The sequence below is a fragment of the Vanessa atalanta genome, chromosome 5 (assembly GCF_905147765.1).
Source record: "Vanessa atalanta chromosome 5, ilVanAtal1.2, whole genome shotgun sequence".
Classification (NCBI taxonomy): Eukaryota; Metazoa; Arthropoda; class Insecta; order Lepidoptera; family Nymphalidae; genus Vanessa; species Vanessa atalanta.
In genome coordinates, this window is record NC_061875.1 from 3,945,123 (window position 1) to 3,964,838 (window position 19,716).

Consider the following 19,716-nt stretch of genomic DNA (forward strand, 5'->3'; position numbering starts at 1 on the left):
ACGCACATCACAAACAAAACGCACGTGGTCTTCTAAAATTAAGCATTTCATATTGTGAACATTGGGAGTGATGGCAACATCCTGTATTACAAACCAACAGGATTCTTTATAAATAAAATTCGGTTGCGTCATTACGTCATTCTGTAACTGATAGGTTTCTTATAATCAAATTATGTACTTTCATGTTTTGCCTTTAATTTTTGAAACACTGATCAAATCCACTTTAACAAATTATACATTAATCGGAATGGTCATTGGTCAAGCAGCGGATGACGTAATTGTCGACCAATGAGATTTCAGTATTTTTCAGATTCAAAAATTGAATGTAAAAAACGTTTTTATGAAGTATACAAGTACTTAAAGAGCTCTTTTAGATTTTTTGCTCAAAATGTTTCCATTAAAACCTTCGTTGAAGGTAACATCCTGCATCAACAAATAAACTTCCTTAGATACATTTTCCTGCATTCAATCTCGGTAGGTCGTTTACAATGCCGAACAAAAACTTCTATTAATTTCTTCCGTGGAAGTCGAACTGTTACGATAAACAATTGTTTTATAAAAATCATTAAAAGAGAAAATCTCGAGGAAAATTTATTTCAAAGGCTTTGTGTATTTCCTCATTATAAATTTTATTAACGTCAAGTTTAGAAAATACGCGTCAAATTGTTTGTGACAACATTGTATTTAAATTTGTAAGTTTTCAGTTCGTTCAAATCTTTTTTTGCGTTTCATATAAAAAAAAACATCATTGTGTACACGATAACTAAATCACTTTGCCTGTTTCATAGTAAAGTGCAGCGAAGTTGGCGGAAGTAAAGGGAGAATAAATATTTAATAAGCGACTTTGTAGTTCTATTTTCCGCAGTAAGTACAGTCAAAGACAATAGAAGCCGAGCGAATGTAAATTAATCATAAAAATATAATTGCCGATAAATTTCCCACATCTGATCAAACGAAAAGATCCTAAATCTTTTTATCGATTTTAATCTATTAAGTTAATTAATCACACGTATAATAGATGTTTGTTTTTGTTCAAGGCGTACAATAGTACAATAGTTGGCGTACGAGTCGTACGAGGTTTCAATTTTATTATTTAAATTAGTTCTTATAAAAATTTTTCAATATATATTACTCGATACCTTTACAAATAGATATTTTTTTATTTAAATATTTTAGATTAATTCGACATAATCAGAACTTAATCGTAAAAAATTAATGAACTAAATTCTAATTTTAAATTTTAAAATAACCCGATTCTTTTTTAATCAACTCATAATTGGCGATGCCAAGTTTTTTTTTTATGCAGTGCAAGACGATCTCCTAAGTTCACTGATGTAGTATCAACGGAAGCTTTTGTTTTATAAAAGAAATATAAACCTATTATCGTGTGTGGTCAAACTACGGACATTTTTTTGGACGCCGTTCACCTTAGTTGAACCTTTTTTTTATGTACACTTAAGTCACCATACCTTATAAATAATACTATATGAAATTAAGTTAACTTTTTTATAATAAATATACAAAAAACCGCTCGACAGTTTTCGGTGTTCACTTATATAGATAATAATAAAATTTACTCCATTCAATTTATAGTTAAATGTACTATTATTTGTTCAACACGCCACGCATTGCCGCGGTATAATAAAAAAAAAAACTAAATATGGTATAATAACTGATTGATAACGCAGTACAAATCAAAAAAGTACTGGAAACCCTAACATATCTGATATTTATAAATGTAGTTTGGGTAAGTGAAACAATGCTTTTCTTTCTTCTTTCTTATGGAGAATCAATGGTGACAGAAAGAGAGATATTCATGTTTAATAAACGCCTGCTAATCAATGTTTAATTAATACTTTCAAACGTATTTATTAATTATGCTCTATGTACTAGTTATTTCGTTAGAGTATAGGCATCACATTGTGTTATGTACTGAATATATTTCCTTAATGTTTGTGTTAATTTGTTACCGTTAAAAGTACTTTTTTATTTTCAGATCATGTATTTGAAACGCTGTATACGTAATTCGTATATTTTAGTATATGAACAATCACGCATCCGTACAGTTTTAATCGTCCATTAATAACACTTTGAGACCGGATCACCGGACCAGCTGAATTTCAATACCGATTCCGTTCAGAATTCATTATAGAAAACACGTAATTGTTTAAGTTTAGGTAATTTAATTACCGCTCCGCATTCGCAGACATATAAGTTTGTACATTTGTGGAATATCACTTTTATTCATATAAACTTATTTCAGATAGACCTTTTCCCGCCCTTTGTTAAGGGACACAGAGGAAGTAATGATTCAGCTTTTTCGTACGATATGAAAAGGTTGTTTTTGTTGGAACGTTCGTGTTTAGATTTGTATAAATCGAATGTTTGTATTCAACTCCTATAATAATACAAAGTAACAATAATAAATGTCACACAAGTGGGCAAAGACCTAAGGATCATTAGAGTTTATTCCAATATGCCGTTTCTATGTGCGATGATGGCTGGACACACGAGACAGACTCTTATGCGACAATTGAAAATTTGAGAGAAATGAAAGGCATGATCCTCGTACAATACGTGTTCCGACTACTGGATCATATGGGCTCGCTTGCATAACTATTTAAAAATTTATCATTTTATATCTAACGTGTTGATAATTCGAAACCGATAAATTACCATCTAAATATTAGTTCATCACTTGGCAAATATTTAAAATGAGAATTCGTTTATTAATATAATATAATTAAGTGTATAATAAACAATTAACAAATGATGTCAGTGTCGAGGCATGCCTTTCTTCGGCGTCACTTGAGTTAACAACGGGGTACTGAGACAAACATCGTCACGGATACTGACGACACCTTAAATAATAATAATAATTTCAAACCATACTATGTTGACGCATATATATTATCCCCGTTACTAATAGACGTTGTTGTTATACGATACTTTGTCTCCTACTTTTTTATATCAAATTCTGAGTGAAAGAGAGATAACAAGAGTCCTATATTATATTCGTTAAATTAATCCTGCAGCACTCTTTACGTGATTAATAAAATACAATAAAATCCCAATAAGTTTCTTTCGGCCGGTTCTTCTCAAGTCTAATCGTTAATTTCCGAACGGGTGGTAGATTTTTGACTATTAATAAACAAGTGTAACACTTCTGTATTGAATAAAGATTTTTGACTATGAATTAATTTCAAAGCACATTTTATTTCATCATGTAGATTTTTTAACTATCACTTTACAGAATGATATTAAAAAATAAAGAGAATTTAGAAGAAAAAAAAATCTTCTATTAATAACAAAAGAAAATATCTTCTAAAACGACAATTCTATCGCGTAAAAGGAAACGAACATACAAAAAAGAATAAAATGAAAATAAAAAACCTATCACTATTGTAACCAACACTAAAAAAGTATGCAAAATTACAACTCAATGGATTGGGAAGAACTGGTTTTAAATTTAGTTACAAGATTTGATCCACAAATACCAAAGATGCAAAAAATGATCTACTTAACATTATAATTTTATACTACACGTGAGTTTTAATTAATTTTAATAAGCTCCGATATAAATGTATTTCGAAGGCATAAGAGGACATAACATCAAGCTCGCATGGTTTAATAACATAAGCGGTTAATAGAATGGTTTCTCACAGTGGAAATGTCTATGAGCTGAGGTGACCACTTACAATCAAAAAGCCCATTGCTCCTCTTCCTACTATAAGTATAGTTGTATTTGTATAAATTATTCTCAACTCTATTATAGCGCTTAGCCGATTCCATTGGATGGAATACGGAAGAGTAAACAAATTTGACCTTGAGTTGACATGACATCATTGGTCGAAATCTAAAATAGTCTATGGTAAAGATTACGTGTTCGTAAAAAATGGTGATTCGAATATCGAAGGATAAGGATAGAACTACTCGAAATTTATAGTGTTGTATTATAAATTAAGATATTAATCAATAACTGTCTGCAGGGCTCGTATATACTAAAAAAAGATAAACAAATCTTAGATTTACGTATTACTTGCGATTTGCTAATAACTCAGCTATATTGTGCACTATTAAGAGTTTATGATTAATATATCCTTATGTATCATTTACCAACATTATCACACTTAAGCGCTTATTTCCACTTGTATTTTACTTCCGAAAATCCGATAACAGTTTAGTCGACGTTCAAAACGCCATTTTTTGGCATATTCTTAAATATTATAGCTTAATAAGCTCTCGACCAATGATATCGCGTCAATTTGCTGTCAAATGTTGTTTATTCGGCTTTTTTACCGGTTGTGGTCGGAATAGAGTATAGAAAATTGCATGCAACATGTCAATCTAAAGTTTGTTCATTTTGATTTCTTATCCCTTGGACTATATTATAGGATAGCAATAATCATCAATACAATGGGCTTAGTGACATTTGTCCAGGATTCAATGTCAGATTATTCATTCAAGGTAGTTAACAAACAATTCAAATTGTACTAAACGCTGAACTAAACAACCAAGGTCATTGGCAAGGTTAGGAAAACCATAACGAAGACCTTTCAGAATTTAAATCGGCAAATGAATATATTAAATTTGCATTCTGACATCAAGCATGACCTTATTTTTACATCATGCAATATTAACCGGTAGGAAGTTTATGAAGAAACTATCACATTTAAATATGTTTTATTAAAAAGCAATTTAGTTTCTGTTAATAATATATTTGTATCTACGTAACTGTATGAAAATGAATGCGTTTTTTTCTTCGTATTGTATGCGTTCATGCATCGTTTATCCGATAAGGATAAAAATTTGTACAGTTGTTTTTGGGAGTAGTGTGAAGTTTTAAAGCTATCGATATGCAGAGGTTTCTTGTTAGTCGCATCTGATAATTATAAAGAAAATAAATTTTATTAGCAAATGCTAATAATCATATTAATCCTTTTAGTCGATTAAAGAAAGGTGTTCATAAATGTTTTTCAGTAAATTAGCTAAGGTCCCTTGATTTGTTGAGTGGTTACCACTGCCTTGCATCGCCAACGCGCTCCTAACCTTGGGAACTAATGTTATGTCCTTTGTGCTTGTAGTTACGCTGACTTACTCACTGTTCGAACCAAAACACAACAGTACTAGGTATTGTTGATTGGCGGTAGAATATTAGACGACTGAGTGGTACCTACCCATATAGGTTTGCATAAAGCCCTACACCATCAAGAAATGCTCTTTTCTTCTTTTGTAGAAAGAAATAATTAAAAATAATCACAAGGTCACTATTACTTGGGTTTAGATAACTTAAATGTTGAAAAAGTAAATGAGAAAAAAGATGCTTTAATTTTATTTAAAAATACCTGCATAGGTGTGTTTGTTTTATTTTGGTAGTATCAATATTTTAGGTTCAACAAATAATTAATTAAAAATTAATTAATATATCTTTGTAGGTACCCTTTTAATTCGTTAAAGATATTCCGAATTGAAAACACATTTGAACAGAAATTCGATGTAACAATAAATTTTAAAAAATAATCTTGTATTTGTGGATTTTTGCAATTATCCAATAAGTCTATATAATACAAATATTTTTTCCTGCACATAAAAAAACATGACATATGTATGACACATACAAATTATATGATTGTCATGATATCGTTAATGCAATAACATAAGGATGTATTCCGATAATACTTTAGTTTTATTTCTTATTACTCTCTGTACTGGTAACACTCGGTAAACTTGGATTACCCATACACACATAATTGATAGACACGACAAGACACTACATGATCAAATTAGAGCCATTGTTCATCATCTATGATAACTAAGATCTTATTTGCTTGAAATAAGACCAAATCAATGAGGTAATTGCCAAATCCTAACCAAAAGTATTAATATTAACTAATTGGCTTTGGCGGTAAAATAATTGTCAAGGCGATTGGTTTTAAACTCAGCCAAGCCAAGACAAAACCCAACCATTTACCCATTTTTATACCTTACCTTGACCATTATGTAGACAGTTCAAATTATATTCAATTGCAATAAGAAATGATGATAAGATAAACCAGTATAATTAACATTTACATAATGAATAATAAGAAATGAATGGGAACAAGGATAATTCATAAATTAATATCCCATCAATGGTATTAATTTTATTATTTATGAAAATATGAAATTCAAATAATGGGAAAGAAAATATTAATATTTAATCTAATTATTATGACCTTTGCAAATTAACAGTTTTCTTTGAATTATATTTATTTAATAAGTCTTTATTTTTATTGCGGACGTTTCTTTTTTGAACCATTGAATTTATTCTTAGATGAGTTATTTATAATATTTTGACTTTATGTAAAATTTAAACATTAATTTATGCTATGTCATAAGTGTTGTCTATGTAAAAGTTGTAAAAAAAAGAAACAAAACAATGCATGCTAAGGTAAATACTTTAAATAATGTCTCTAAAAGCAATAAATTATTAATACTACAAATTATTTCAGTATATTTTCGGTCATATTTGCTTCATTAAGTAACAAATCTCCAATGATTTATTGTGTCTGTATGTAAGGTACTTTTCTTTTATTTTTGATCGAGTGTATTTTTGATGTATCTGCATTGTTATTCAATGCTCATGCAATCTATATAAATAAACTAATCAATTTTAAAGAGATGATATATTATAATTTGATACATTTATGATGTATAACTCAGGTTTAGATAGAAATGTGAAAGCATAGTAAATAAAATCTAGTTCTTCAGAATAAGGTCGATATTAAAAAAAAAACTAACACCAATTCTTTATAACTTATCTAGAACAGTAAATGTTGATATTAATTGACCAGTGATTAAACATTAATTAAATAGTAATTATATGAATAGATAATTGTATGTTTATTGGTATCTCTCGAGTAGATTAATTAATGATTTGATTTAATTGAAAATTAATTAAACATTAGCTTTAAAGCTATATATATTAATTGAAATGCTTTAAAAAATTTTCAGAAAATATGTAACATTATGAAACAAAAAAAAAAATTACCAATCATAGAAAATTAGTAACCTAGATTAATTGAGAAAATTGATGTAATACGAAATAAATTAACAACATTCTAGTACAAATATTCTAGTGTGGACATAGCTGAGGCAAGTTGCCAGCATCGGTGAGATTATGAACATAGCCAAAGATCTTGATATATCTTGCCAAAAGTTGATAACATAATTTATCACAATATTTATCAACAAATAAAGAGAGCATATTTTTTAAGGTTTTCGTCAGTAAAATACATTTATAGTCAAAATTTCCATTACCATCGCAACACAATATTAGATTTAAGCTTATATATGATAAATTTCAAAACATAATTTATGTAATGAATTGTGAATCACATGTAATAGCTTATGCAATTTGAACAATAAACTCATTAGAAAACTGTTTGTAAACTACCTCCACATATAAAAACGGTAGCATAAAAATAACAATATTTCTGTACATTTTTTATTTTATTGGGTAGAATTACTATGTTAGGAAATTTTGATTTGAAATAGATTTTTTAATTTAACTTAAAATAATAACACAAAAATATGCTGTGGAAAACAACATTTTTATGACTCAACTAATAATATTATGTAAAATATTTTGTTATTATTTTAGTATTCTTATAAGATTTTCATACTGCTAATAAATCAAATTAGGTTTCAACATGATATTCATGTTAATATTTCTTACAGGTTTCTAGGATATTTTGAATTGCTATTATTAACAGTAATGTGTAAAATACGCACATAACCTATCATCACTATAAACAAAACATTCCGAGGTTGAAATAAAAGCAGAGGTACTCACTTTGAATACTTCAGAGAAGAAGCCAGTTCCGATCTTTTCTAAAATGAAATCGTCGAAAGGATAGAGGGCTGCCACTGCTGTCCTGAGCGCCGTGCACGAGGACCCGGTCACTCTTCGATCACCAAGTTTCTCACCATCACTTACACTCGACTCCGCACAACCATCATCACAACACTCGCGTCTACTTCGTCCCCCATTTTCCAGGAACCTCTTCCCAACCTTCGAGTTGGGACCACGCACAAATCGACCAGCCTTAGCAGTCTCGTCCAAGTTTGTGAAACTCTCCGCTATCTTCAGCACTTTCGTAGGCCTCCGCTGCTCGAAGTTCCTCTTCGTATTCGAACACTCGTCTTGCATTCTAACTGATAATCACGAACTTGTATTTATCATCCCACTTCGAACATAGTGCTTTCGAGTCGTACGGATATACAGAATTCCCATTATAATATTTATGTGGCGGTACTTGAAACTATGCGAAACAACATTGTAATTCTCACAAAAAAAAAGAATTCGATATTATACGACTGTCACTTTCACATAATATCTTCGAAGCATCCCAGTTTTATTGGTGTTCACGGTTTGCACGTAACACAAATCGTACACTCTAGTTTATTTATCTTATTTGTATGTTATGTTTTGTATTCTTGTAACCGAAAAGTCCATTGACTAACGACGCGCGTACGAGTTAAGCAACGAAAGCAGAAAGTAAGCAAGCAAGCATTGCCACTTACAAACTACAGTTGACATAAAACTCTTAAAAGCTGGCAAGACTGTTGAGTTTTAAATTTATAATATTGGTAGCATTGTTATGGAAGCGTTCGAAATATTTACCTTTAAGGCACAGTGTATAATGAATATTATAAACAAATTAAAATAAAACGACAGTAATTATATTTTTGTATGTGATGTTGTCCAATATTTATATTTTATATTTATTATATTTTTTGCATCTTATTTTTTAATAATAACTTACTTGAAGTGAGTTGGTTTATTCAATGATATACATTTGAAACCGTATATAAAAAAAATCTCAAATTCAAATTTACTTCTCATTAAAATGTGCATAATTATTGTTTTTTTTTTTTGACAATGTAGAAAAAATATTAATTAATTATTTAACTATCATTTAACAAAACAGATGGCGTTGTACAGAAGATACATAGCATTTTCTATAATCCTTCTTGTAATCATAAATTAACCTACCATTATTAAAATTTTGATTTGTTCTATATGGAAGGGATAATAGAAACTTGAAATTAATAACGAATACCGTTTGAAATCAGATTACATTAAAGTAATAAAAATGAATATTTTGGGTTTATAAATTATGTAACATTTATGGTTTTTATGTTATAAGGCCAAGAAGGATTGATACTGACAATTAGTTTGAAATTGATTATTTTAATTTAAAATTTATTAAAAAGGGTTAAAATCAAAACAGTCTATAGTGTCTTTGGGTAAGACAATAAATAAAATAAATATCGGACATCACCTACATTACTCTGAAACTGGGTCTTTAAAAACTGGGTGGGTTCAAAACTGGGTTTTTAAAAACATATTAATATGATCGGAGATTTTAAGTCGGTAGCGATAGACTTGTCTTCCCGTGCCTTTGATCCTGTGTTTCGTATGACATAACTCCATTCGTTACAGATTGCCGTCCTAACGGATAATATTCGGATATAACTTCATTTTTGGACACAGCACACGGCGGCTAAGGAAGCTTCATTCTTCGAATTCGCCTCTCCCAGCTCCCAGCAAGGATTTTCATCACGGTCTGGTGTAACGTATTGCCAGTTTGATGGTGTGGTTCTAAGGATTTGTCATTAAACGGAATTGTCTCTCGTCAATGGAAATCTTATTCGCGTTGGTTCACTATTATTCGCTTAATGTCTAAAAAATTAAAACTATTCGCTATTTTCTGTTTAGAATTGATCGTTATGACATCGGTCAGAACGATCAATTCAGTAAGGACTGCAAACTTTAATTTTAGTAGATTTTTGCGTAAATTTTGTAGTGTTTTCACGACCAGGTGATATATCTCGTTGAGAATGGAAATCTATATAATTTGACTGTGTAGTCATAGAACTAATATAAAAAATATATTATTAATTTTATATGAAAAAAAAACGAAATCCAGTGTACTTAGATGTGTTGTTAATTAATTCAGAGTCTGATTTAAAGGCCTTGAGGCCCTAGAGCAACAGAAGCGTTGAGACCTTGATAAATATATTATGAATTAATTTGAATATTTTAATTTCAATCAGGGCAGTTGCATCGGTCCCTAAATCAATCTTGCCCGACCTAACAGGATTCTAATTGAATATAGAATAGTAACAGTCACGACGTAGAATCGAACATAATTAGGGGAGAAGTGGCATGAAAGAGACACTTGTATTATTTTGGTAGTTTATCAATGGATTTAGTTGTTGTTTTTCCGTCACCCACAAACATAGTTCGCGGAAACAAACGGACGCCGGCACGTCGAGTCAAAGTTTTTGGGACTAAAAAGAAAGTATTTTACTTCATTTAATTTGTTTTTTGGTATTTTATTGTAAGCAACTATAGGTAAATTGTAGATTGAGTTTCTGCATATGTTTGACCTTGCAGATGCGAAGACTAATAGTTTTGATATTGTTGTTATTTAAAGGGGTAAAATTTTTTTAAAGCATAAGTTATGAAAGAGCCGGGTTATTGTGCCTTGAAAGAGCCTGGCTCTTTAACAACCGTCTCGTTCATAACCCTGCATTTTAATGATGTAAATAAAATAATGATAATTATGCTCTTTTCATATATACATATAATAAAGTATTTCCTTCACTTTCCCCTACGTATAACACATTTTATTATTTGAAAATAATGTTTGTTTTTTAATGGTTTTGACTATATGATCTACTAACGTAACGTAAAAAAATAATTCCAACCTTTGAACTTTTAAAAAATTAGATTAAAAAGTAAAAGGTACATGTTTTACTTCTTCGGCATATAAATGTGTAAAGGTATAAAGACCATTTATATATATTTAAGAGTACTTAGTGTAATTATAATACACTTCTATTCACTGGGCCGAATCTTGGATATCAACATATAGTACAGTGGAAAAGGATGTATTTTCTTTGTTATATTTAAGTGTGCTATTTAATATATTTATGGTACAGGCTGGTTAACAGGTAAATGAGCCACTTGATGAGTAAGTGGTCACCACTGCTCTTAGATATTGGCACCATAAATAAACTTAAATATTCCATTCATCGCGAATATGCCAAAAACCACGAAAATTAATATTTTATCTCCTTTGTGCTTCACTTTTCGAACCGAAAAACGACAATACTTATTATAGTTGTTTTGTGGTAGAGTACCTTCCCAGTTGGTCTTGCACAAAGCACCTCCACCAAGTAAATATATATTTTTATTTAAGGATTAATAAATAAAACTCCATAATACAATTTTGCAGTTTATTATAATCCATGCTGACGACTATATACTTAATTAAATGTATCTATATCACACGATGTAAACCACGATGTCATTGTGTTTTGGAAATACCATCTCATATTTCAACGATGACTCCACGTCTTACTTCCAAAGAAATAATCTCTGTCACAATAAAAAATAACAACACCAGCTCAATTATTCACAACTGTCTACCTACTAACTATTAAAAATTTAACGCTCAATAGCTATAAATACAAATATATTATTGCTGTTGCGATTTTATATCTAACCTTAACTATCTAGATAACTATACATTTATCTCAAAATGAGTATTCGTTCTTTCACTTATTTTAATGTATATTCTATAAACTAATTTATCTTAGTATTGCTTGATGAAGGAAAACAATGCTTTCCTTAGATAAATTGTAACAAATACATTTTTATTAACTATAGCAACCATCAGATGGCGCGCTTGTAACAAATTTGTGTATGCTATACTAAAGGAGTTGGTGCCGTATTACAGTTGGCCTAAGAGCTTTATTCATTTTTATGTAAAAAAAAAAACCAATACAACTATACAATGTAGGTACATACTTCTCAAACAAGTCTGGTAGTATATAAAAAGTAATAATTGGGTATTTTTATCAAGATATTCTATTAGTGTTAATACTTATAGAATGGCAGATATAAAAGAGTTTGGTTGACCTACCAGTCAAGCTACTTTAGACTCACACTGTAATACGACAGTAGGTACAGTGCAATAACGGTAATCATCTACATACAGAAAGAAGACTTAAAATTAACTTAAATATTTACGAGAATGTACGAGATATGGGTGATTAAGGAACATTAAAAACAGAGACATGTTTTTATTTCTAACAAATTGAAATAATATTCGGTAATTATTTTAAACAATGTGGTACAAATAATTATACATTTAATTAAGATATAAATGACATAAGAATAGTAAATCATAGTATTAGAATTAATGTATATCATTCTGGGGAAAGAATAAAGCTAAATTATTCTAGCTACGGCAATAACACGTTAAAAATTACAATAACTTTGTACATATCATCTAAGCTTCGTGTTTGATCTCTATTAAATACTGTACCATGAAAACCTTTGCTTATGTAAAACATACTTTGTGTAATATAAGATTAATTTTAAGCGAAAAAGATTTTAAATGTTATAATATTTTTGAAAGATATACAGTCTTCGATGCTGTGTATTTAAAGCTAACTCTTGTTTGTATTATTATTTATAGATTTTTTTTAGAAATGCTAAAGTATTAACTATATAAGAAATAAGGATGCATTCTTATTGTTATTTAAAAATTATATATTCAATCAATCATAGACAATACGGGTATCAGCAGCTATATGTCATTAATTTTATTAGCTGTTTAAGGATTGTAGTCAGAAATTCATGAAAGAGCTTCATCTTTAATATATAATGAAAATAAAAAAATATCCTATGAAATTATTTCGACTTTACAGATTATTAAAAAGTCAATAGTTAAAATCATATTACTTTTTATTGGTTATTATATTGGCAGCCCTGTTAAAAGCCGTTTGATGTCAAATGTTCGCTCTTTTTAAATGAGACAGGCTTTTACGTCTATCGGTCAATTATGTAGAAGGCTGAAGTTCTGTTAAAAAACTATTCTTTGCTCATATTACTTATCAAAGCATTAGATAGTTTATGGCCATATACAGTAAAACAACGACACAATTAAAGAAGTAATTAATTCTAAAGTTGAGAAAAACAATTATGATAAAGTAAAATTTTAAGTTAAAATTATAATTCGTTTTCTTACTACTGCGTGAAGTTTCCATAATATTATTTTAACTGATTTGGATTCTGTAACGTTATTTATCGAATCATGCTCGACATATTTCGCAGTCTACGGTTCCCATCATCGAGAATGTCAGTAGTCCGTATCAGTTAATAATCACTATAAAACAATGCGTTTTGTCTATGTAAATGTATAATTAGTAAATATAAAATAAATGCAACTAAAATACTTACGTATCTAAGCAGTCAATAGTCCAATGATTTAATTTTTACATTTAACTATTCATAAAATAAATATTTATACGTTACTTGAAACTTTTATAAAATGTTAAGCGTTACGTGATAAGTTTTTTATAATTAATTTTGCTAGTCGAAGATAATTAAAAAATTAAGACTATTTTTATAACGGACCTAGAGTTTTGTTGATAGTCAGAACTACAGAATTAAATGATTATGCTAAAAATAACTAATGTATATAAAGCTTATAACACCAATATGAATGCCGCGGCTTAATATTTCATTTCAACTGCTCGACAGGTTACACCTTTTTTAAAAAAATCAAATCTCAGACAATACTGTTGACGGTTGACATTTTCATTTAAACTGACAATTATTAGCCTGCGGGTATCATTTATTGTAGACAAACTATCTGTAAAGAGAACGACAAACAAAAATGTTTGACAGAAATTATCGAAGTTTTAATTATCAGTGTCAGGCGTTACAATCGATGTAAAGCCATTTTCACACAACCCTACTAAAACACACTAACATTGTTTACAATTGATATATTTCTCTTAGCAATAAGTAATTGGTCAGCAAAAGGATAATAAATTATAATAGTTCTTCGTCCGCGATTGTATAGTAACGTAAGACATCGTGTTACTAAAATTACAGATATTTTAGTAGCATTGTGTGCGATTTTAATTCTGTAGTTATAACGTGTGAGTACTACCTAGTATATAGGTAGAAGAAAACGGATACATATTGTAATTGTGAATTAGACAGACTTCAATCTTTACTATGTATAACCCCTAATAATCCAGCTGTTGCTAACACTTAAATGAACGCAAAGTTTTGACTCATTCACTGTTAATTTAAACATTTAATTCACAACCATTTGCACCATATCTATCATTGAAAATAATGTGACAAAAATCTGAATTATATTTCAACAATATTACTTAATTATATGTACTTTTATAATAAAATATGAAAGGTGCGTCTCAACTCTTTATTTAATGTCAAAATATGTTTCTAATACCACGCTTGTCATATAAATTTTATTATCTATGAGATTATTTGAAATCCTTAAAAATGTGGTAAAGCAGATACTAAAGTAGTATGAGGTTAGATTAAAAGTTATATTAAAATATTGTTATCATGATAAATGGGAGTATATAGGATAGAATGATTGTAGTTATTAAATTTTTCGAACGCATATTGTTCTGTAGCGTGCAGACTAAACATAACATTATATGAAAAGCGCACGTTGTTTCCATACAATGTTACCATACACAATAAACGAAAATACATTGTTCGTTGTTGCTAGTTAATATTAATACAAATTAATATTACTCTGAATAACAAAATGCTCTTGTTATTGAAGTGTAAAATTACATCTTATACATTGCATAATTTATACAATTTAAAACTAAATTTTAAATAAAAATAAATCTTATAATATAAATGTGATGAGCAAGTTCAAAGACTAATAATAAATAATTTTATAACAATGTAAGTGAAATGAAAGTTTTTATCTAAACATCGTATCAATATAATTACAACGGTAGGGGGTTCAAATTCCTATATTTTAACACTCGGTTGTGAATCACCTCGGTATGATGTAATGGATGATGATTGGCGCCACGCTGATTATGTAAGGTGATGAAATTCTCTGGAGCGGTTGGCTGTTGGGTTCGTCTTGACACTTACCTAAAACAAGTCGGATTTATAGAGTTGTATACATAGAACTTGATAAAACTAGAACCTCGGTTACAAAAGCTATGAACCCATAAGTCAATAATTTTATGCAAAACAATATTATATTGTGTGTGTACGTATGGGAATAACGATAACATTTACTCCATAGCTTGTAAGTATAATTACAAATCGGTCAAGATTATTCTGATCGACGAACGTAGTAAGAATTGCGTAACATTTCTTATAGAGAAACATTTCGTAAAGAAAAATATATAGAGCATACTTATAAAAGTAGGGTCATAAACGTTTCAACATTAAAACATACATTTATGCAAGTATGTACCTAGTGCACAGAAAAATGATCCATTGTTACTTTAGCAATAGTGCCACTTAAAATGCTTCTATACCGATAACAATATAGCTAATAGCAAAATCACACCTGTGAAAGCTGCATCAAAGAGTAAGGCTTCAGGTTCCGAGACGGTCCGCTCGCAGTTGGCGGCGGAGCGCGCCACCGCCAGCGCGCCGTCCCGCGCGTCCCGCGCGTCGCGCGCGTCCCGAGACACGAAGCAGTAGCGCCGCGCCGCCGTGCTGTCCCGCGTCACCGGCGTCGTCACCACGAACGACGCGCCGTTCTCGTACCACCCGCCGTGACACGTATAAGCTACAAAATTTAATCTTAACTTTGCATCATTGGATTTATGTGAATTATACAAAAAGGTGGATGTCGGAGGACACTCGGTTGGAACTAAGCTTTTGCTATATATTATGTATTAAATAACAGATACAATTAAAAAAAAGGGTTGGAGAATAATTAAATGACAAGAAAAATAATGACGTCACTCTACTGTAAGCCGTATTTTTACTCATATTATTCTTCGATTTGGAAATACAAAGAAAAGTACCTGTTATTGCCTCCTTATTATTACACGTGGAATAAAACTCCATATTCTTTATCGAGTTGCACCCAACTTCTAGTCTATTATAAACGGCGCCTGCGCAACTTATTTCCCCTTCCGAATGTCTTCTACTTCGTAGAATCGGAGTATCGGACATATTCCTAACACTAAAATTGAACAGTCTAGTGTGATTAACTCTACGATTATGTTGAAGCATCGCTTTGTCTCGCTTAGTCCTATTTCTCTCTCGCTCATCCGGCCGGTAGCTCCGCTTGTGTCTATGGTTTGAAATCACATATTTACCAGAATATGGACATTCTTTTGATTCGGGATTACTTGCTGAAATGTAAACAAAAAATGTATTAAAAATTATCACTTCAATCATACACTTAAATATTTTTTATAATATAAGAAATAGATATAGCATAAGAATATAAGTAATTTATAAGAACTCCAAATGGAACAACAGTATTATTACTTTAAAATTCAAATTTAATTAAAAAAACATGTAAATAACTGAATTTAGTTTTGTAAATGATACAAATATCTACATAATGCATTCAAAGAAAGTAAGCTTACCAACTAATGTTACGTAAGGGGCAGTGACAGCATTGAAGTGATGTGGGGAGCAGGCTTCATCGGGTCTGGATGTTGGCGACCCGCGCTGCAACTCCGCTATAAAGGTGTCCCGTCTGTACAGGACCACGCAGACGTAGCGAGAAGCACTGGAAATATTGACCAATTCCATCTTAAACTCATTGAACTGTTATTAAGGTTATGGTTTGTTAAGTAACTTATATTCAAAAATTTATGAGAACCTAACCCGATTAGATTGTGTAATGAAGTTCTCTTCTCTTTTGGCCATTACTAGGGCGGGAAAAGTTCCAATTAATATAAAATAGATTGTAAAAATAACAATCCCATGAGGATCTTCTCTGAGAAGATGAGAACTTCTCTGTGATATGCGAGGAGTTCCATATAAATTATAACTGTACTATTAAGCAAAAATATATAAATACAGTTGCGATAACAAGTGAAAAAATAATGCATAATAGTAAAAAATCAAATAAAAATTAAATTGGAGAAAAACACAAATTTAACATATGTATATTTCTTGGTTTAAAAGTTTAGTAAAACACATTGAATTTGGACAAGCTGTAACGATGAATATCAAGGTCATTTTTATTCCTAGAAAGTGTGTTGCTATTAAAAATATAAGAAAAAAAAAACATTGTTCATACCAGTGGTGTTGCCAATGCGCCACCAGCGCGACAGAGTTACCACTCGGCGAGCTGGCTTTCACATTAACACAGTACACTTTAATTTCTGCACCCGTCTGGTTCGTGATGCGTAATGTTGCGTTGCGCTGATAGAAAGTGTAGTTACTGCTAAAGTCTAGGGTGTGCCACGTGTGGGAGAACGTCATCCAGGAGGGGAACTGGCAATTAAATCGAACCGAGACTGGAAAGTGAGAAGAATCTTCGTCAAAACATTTTATTCTGTTACAATTTTTTTTAGAATATACATTATTTATACTTTTAATTGCATACCGTATTGCACAGATTAAAAATATAATAATTCAAATATAAATAGAAACAAAAAATACAGTACAGAAGGCTTGATTGTCAATTATATTATATTAAAACTTAATACTGAAATATTGGATTAAGATATATATATGTTAATTGGAAGTTGGAAGTATGAATTGTCCTCTATGCAGAACTATACATTTACGGGTACCATAATCTTACAAAGATGTTTCAAAATCGCTTTTAATAAAATGTTCTCTTACTTAAGACAGTAGTTTTGATATTTGAAAAAATCATGTACCTCTCTTCAAAGCCATAGTTCTAGATCCTTCAGTTGCACTAAATAAGCCATTGCACGTCGCGTCACCAGACTGCGCTACTCTGTACTCGACTCCACTGGCAGGACTTGGTCCCTCCTTCATGGCAGCTGATGCTGTAAGAAAATTATTTTCATATACAGAAATATTCAATTAAATTAAAAACTGTCAAAGTGTATTAACTCTTTAATTGATTGAATTACAAATAGCGTTATAAATTGCGTACGCTTCGTTTTTGTGATATTATTTGCATACAGACAATTTGTTTAAAAAATTTAGATGGAGTTTAATATAGTCTGATGTTTTCAGAAAATTGTAAGCATCATTATAACAAATCTAGCGAAAGCTTAAACTGAGAAAAATTACTACTCAATTACAATTATAACTAAACTAGCCTAACCTACGATATAATAAAACACCAAAGTTGAAAAATGCATTAGTTTTAATATTTTGTTCGTAAAAATAATTCCAACAGAAGAATATATAAAAGCGAGAAAAAAAAATACAAACCAAAACGCAACTAAGTCTTACCAATACCATTTGCCTTCTCGTAGACGAAACATCTGTATCTGTCTTCGTTGCTGGTGGCGTGGTTGTGGTGTAACTTCCCCACTAGGAACCTGAGGCTGCCTTCCTTCCACGTGGCCAAGCATTCTAGTTCTTCCACTGAAGTAAACATTGATTGCATTATTATCTTTAAATCGCAGAATAAGTGTCACCAAAATCCAAGATTTAATTTAAACTTTATAATTGGTTTGTTCATGTTACATATTTCAAACACTAGGTATAATAAATTTTTGGTAAGAAGTATTAGCTATATACAATTATACATATGTGTATAAGTTTACGTTTATATGTATTTAATGCGGCGTCGAAGTAAACTAACTTAGGGATTTAAAAAAAATGATGCCAAAAATATTAATGGCATCATCATCCTCCTGCCCTTATCCCAATTTACTTGGGGTCGTCGCAGCATATTATGAAGTATTGAAGTAGGTTAAAAGTAGCTTCAAATAAATCAGCAAACGACTCAGTTTTAATTTGAATCGGCTCCTAGCGTTTGTTTTGCTAACTAAACAATGTAAGCTTATATTTAGTGGTGGATGAAAAGCTGTAAATTGTCATTAAATATAATCAAAATATACTAATGTGACTATTTGAAATTAATCAATATGAATCAAAATCAAAATATACCTTATTCGAGTACGCTTTTAGTAGCACTTTTGAATCGTCATTTAAAATAATTATATTAAGTAAAGCTACTACCGGTTCGGAATTCAGATTCCACCGATCAGAACCGGCAAGAAACTCAGTAGTTACTCTTTTTCAACATTTAAAAATACAGCAATGTTAGTTAAATACTATTATATATGTATGTAATATATCCTGCCTGGAAGTCAACAAGTATTAACTCCACGTGTTTTTATCATCTGTTTAATCTTGTATTAAATAATATGCCTTCTTTACCAATGTATTTTTTACAAATGATTTGAATTTATGAAACGGCAATGTTAAAAATATAAACGGGATCCCAAAAAAAATTTTACTTTGCGACATTTTAGATGTTCTAACCTAACCAATACAATTCGCTTCTTTGCCATCCGTCTAATAATATAAGTTGCCAAGCTAAGCTAACTTTAAAGCAGCTGCTATTATTATTATTTTGATAGCCCAGATTTGGGGCTTATCCAATCAACAAAACTGTGGTATTGTTGATCTAAGGGTTTACCTTACAATTGCCGCCAAAATAATTAATTGTTATTTATTTATTTTATAAGTTGCAAAAATGTTGCTTTTTAAGTTATTAGCCGTCTGGAAAATGATAAGCACTATTGTATCACTGTCGACAAAAGAAGAAGTTGATAAATCGAAATTAAATCTTGTTAACTGTTAAATTTCGGAGACACCTTGATCATTCCTAAGCATGCGTTGTCGCGTAGATCAAATATGAACAATGTCAACTTAGCGCCGCGCCGGTTAGATTC

At 30.5% G+C, this 19,716-nt stretch overlaps 2 protein-coding genes across 4 annotated transcripts in view; both read right to left on the reverse strand.

Moving 5' to 3' along the window:
• LOC125064069 (dual specificity testis-specific protein kinase 1) overlaps positions 1-8,519 on the reverse strand; it is an 85,134-nt gene extending 76,615 nt beyond the window's left edge. For both annotated transcript variants that reach the window (XM_047670849.1, XM_047670847.1), the window contains exon 1: positions 7,835-8,519. In XM_047670849.1, the coding sequence (XP_047526805.1) occupies positions 7,835-8,191 (357 nt within the window). In that variant the 5' untranslated portion in view covers positions 8,192-8,519. The remainder of the gene's footprint in view (positions 1-7,834) is intronic.
• Positions 8,520-14,764: 6,245 nt separating this feature from the next.
• LOC125064334 overlaps positions 14,765-19,716 on the reverse strand; it is a 114,429-nt gene continuing 109,477 nt past the window's right edge. Inside the window, exons 7-13 of one of the 2 annotated variants that reach the window (XM_047671317.1) lie at positions 18,269-18,397; positions 17,716-17,847; positions 17,127-17,346; positions 16,465-16,610; positions 15,892-16,224; positions 15,426-15,650; positions 14,765-14,998 (exon numbers count right to left, since the gene is read on the reverse strand). In XM_047671317.1, coding sequence (XP_047527273.1) covers positions 14,895-14,998; positions 15,426-15,650; positions 15,892-16,224; positions 16,465-16,610; positions 17,127-17,346; positions 17,716-17,847; positions 18,269-18,397 — 1,289 coding nt within the window. In that variant the 3' untranslated portion in view covers positions 14,765-14,894. Of the gene's footprint in view, positions 14,999-15,425; positions 15,651-15,891; positions 16,225-16,464; positions 16,611-17,126; positions 17,347-17,715; positions 17,848-18,262; positions 18,398-19,716 lie in introns of both variants that reach the window. The other variant, XM_047671316.1, reaches the window with a different exon arrangement.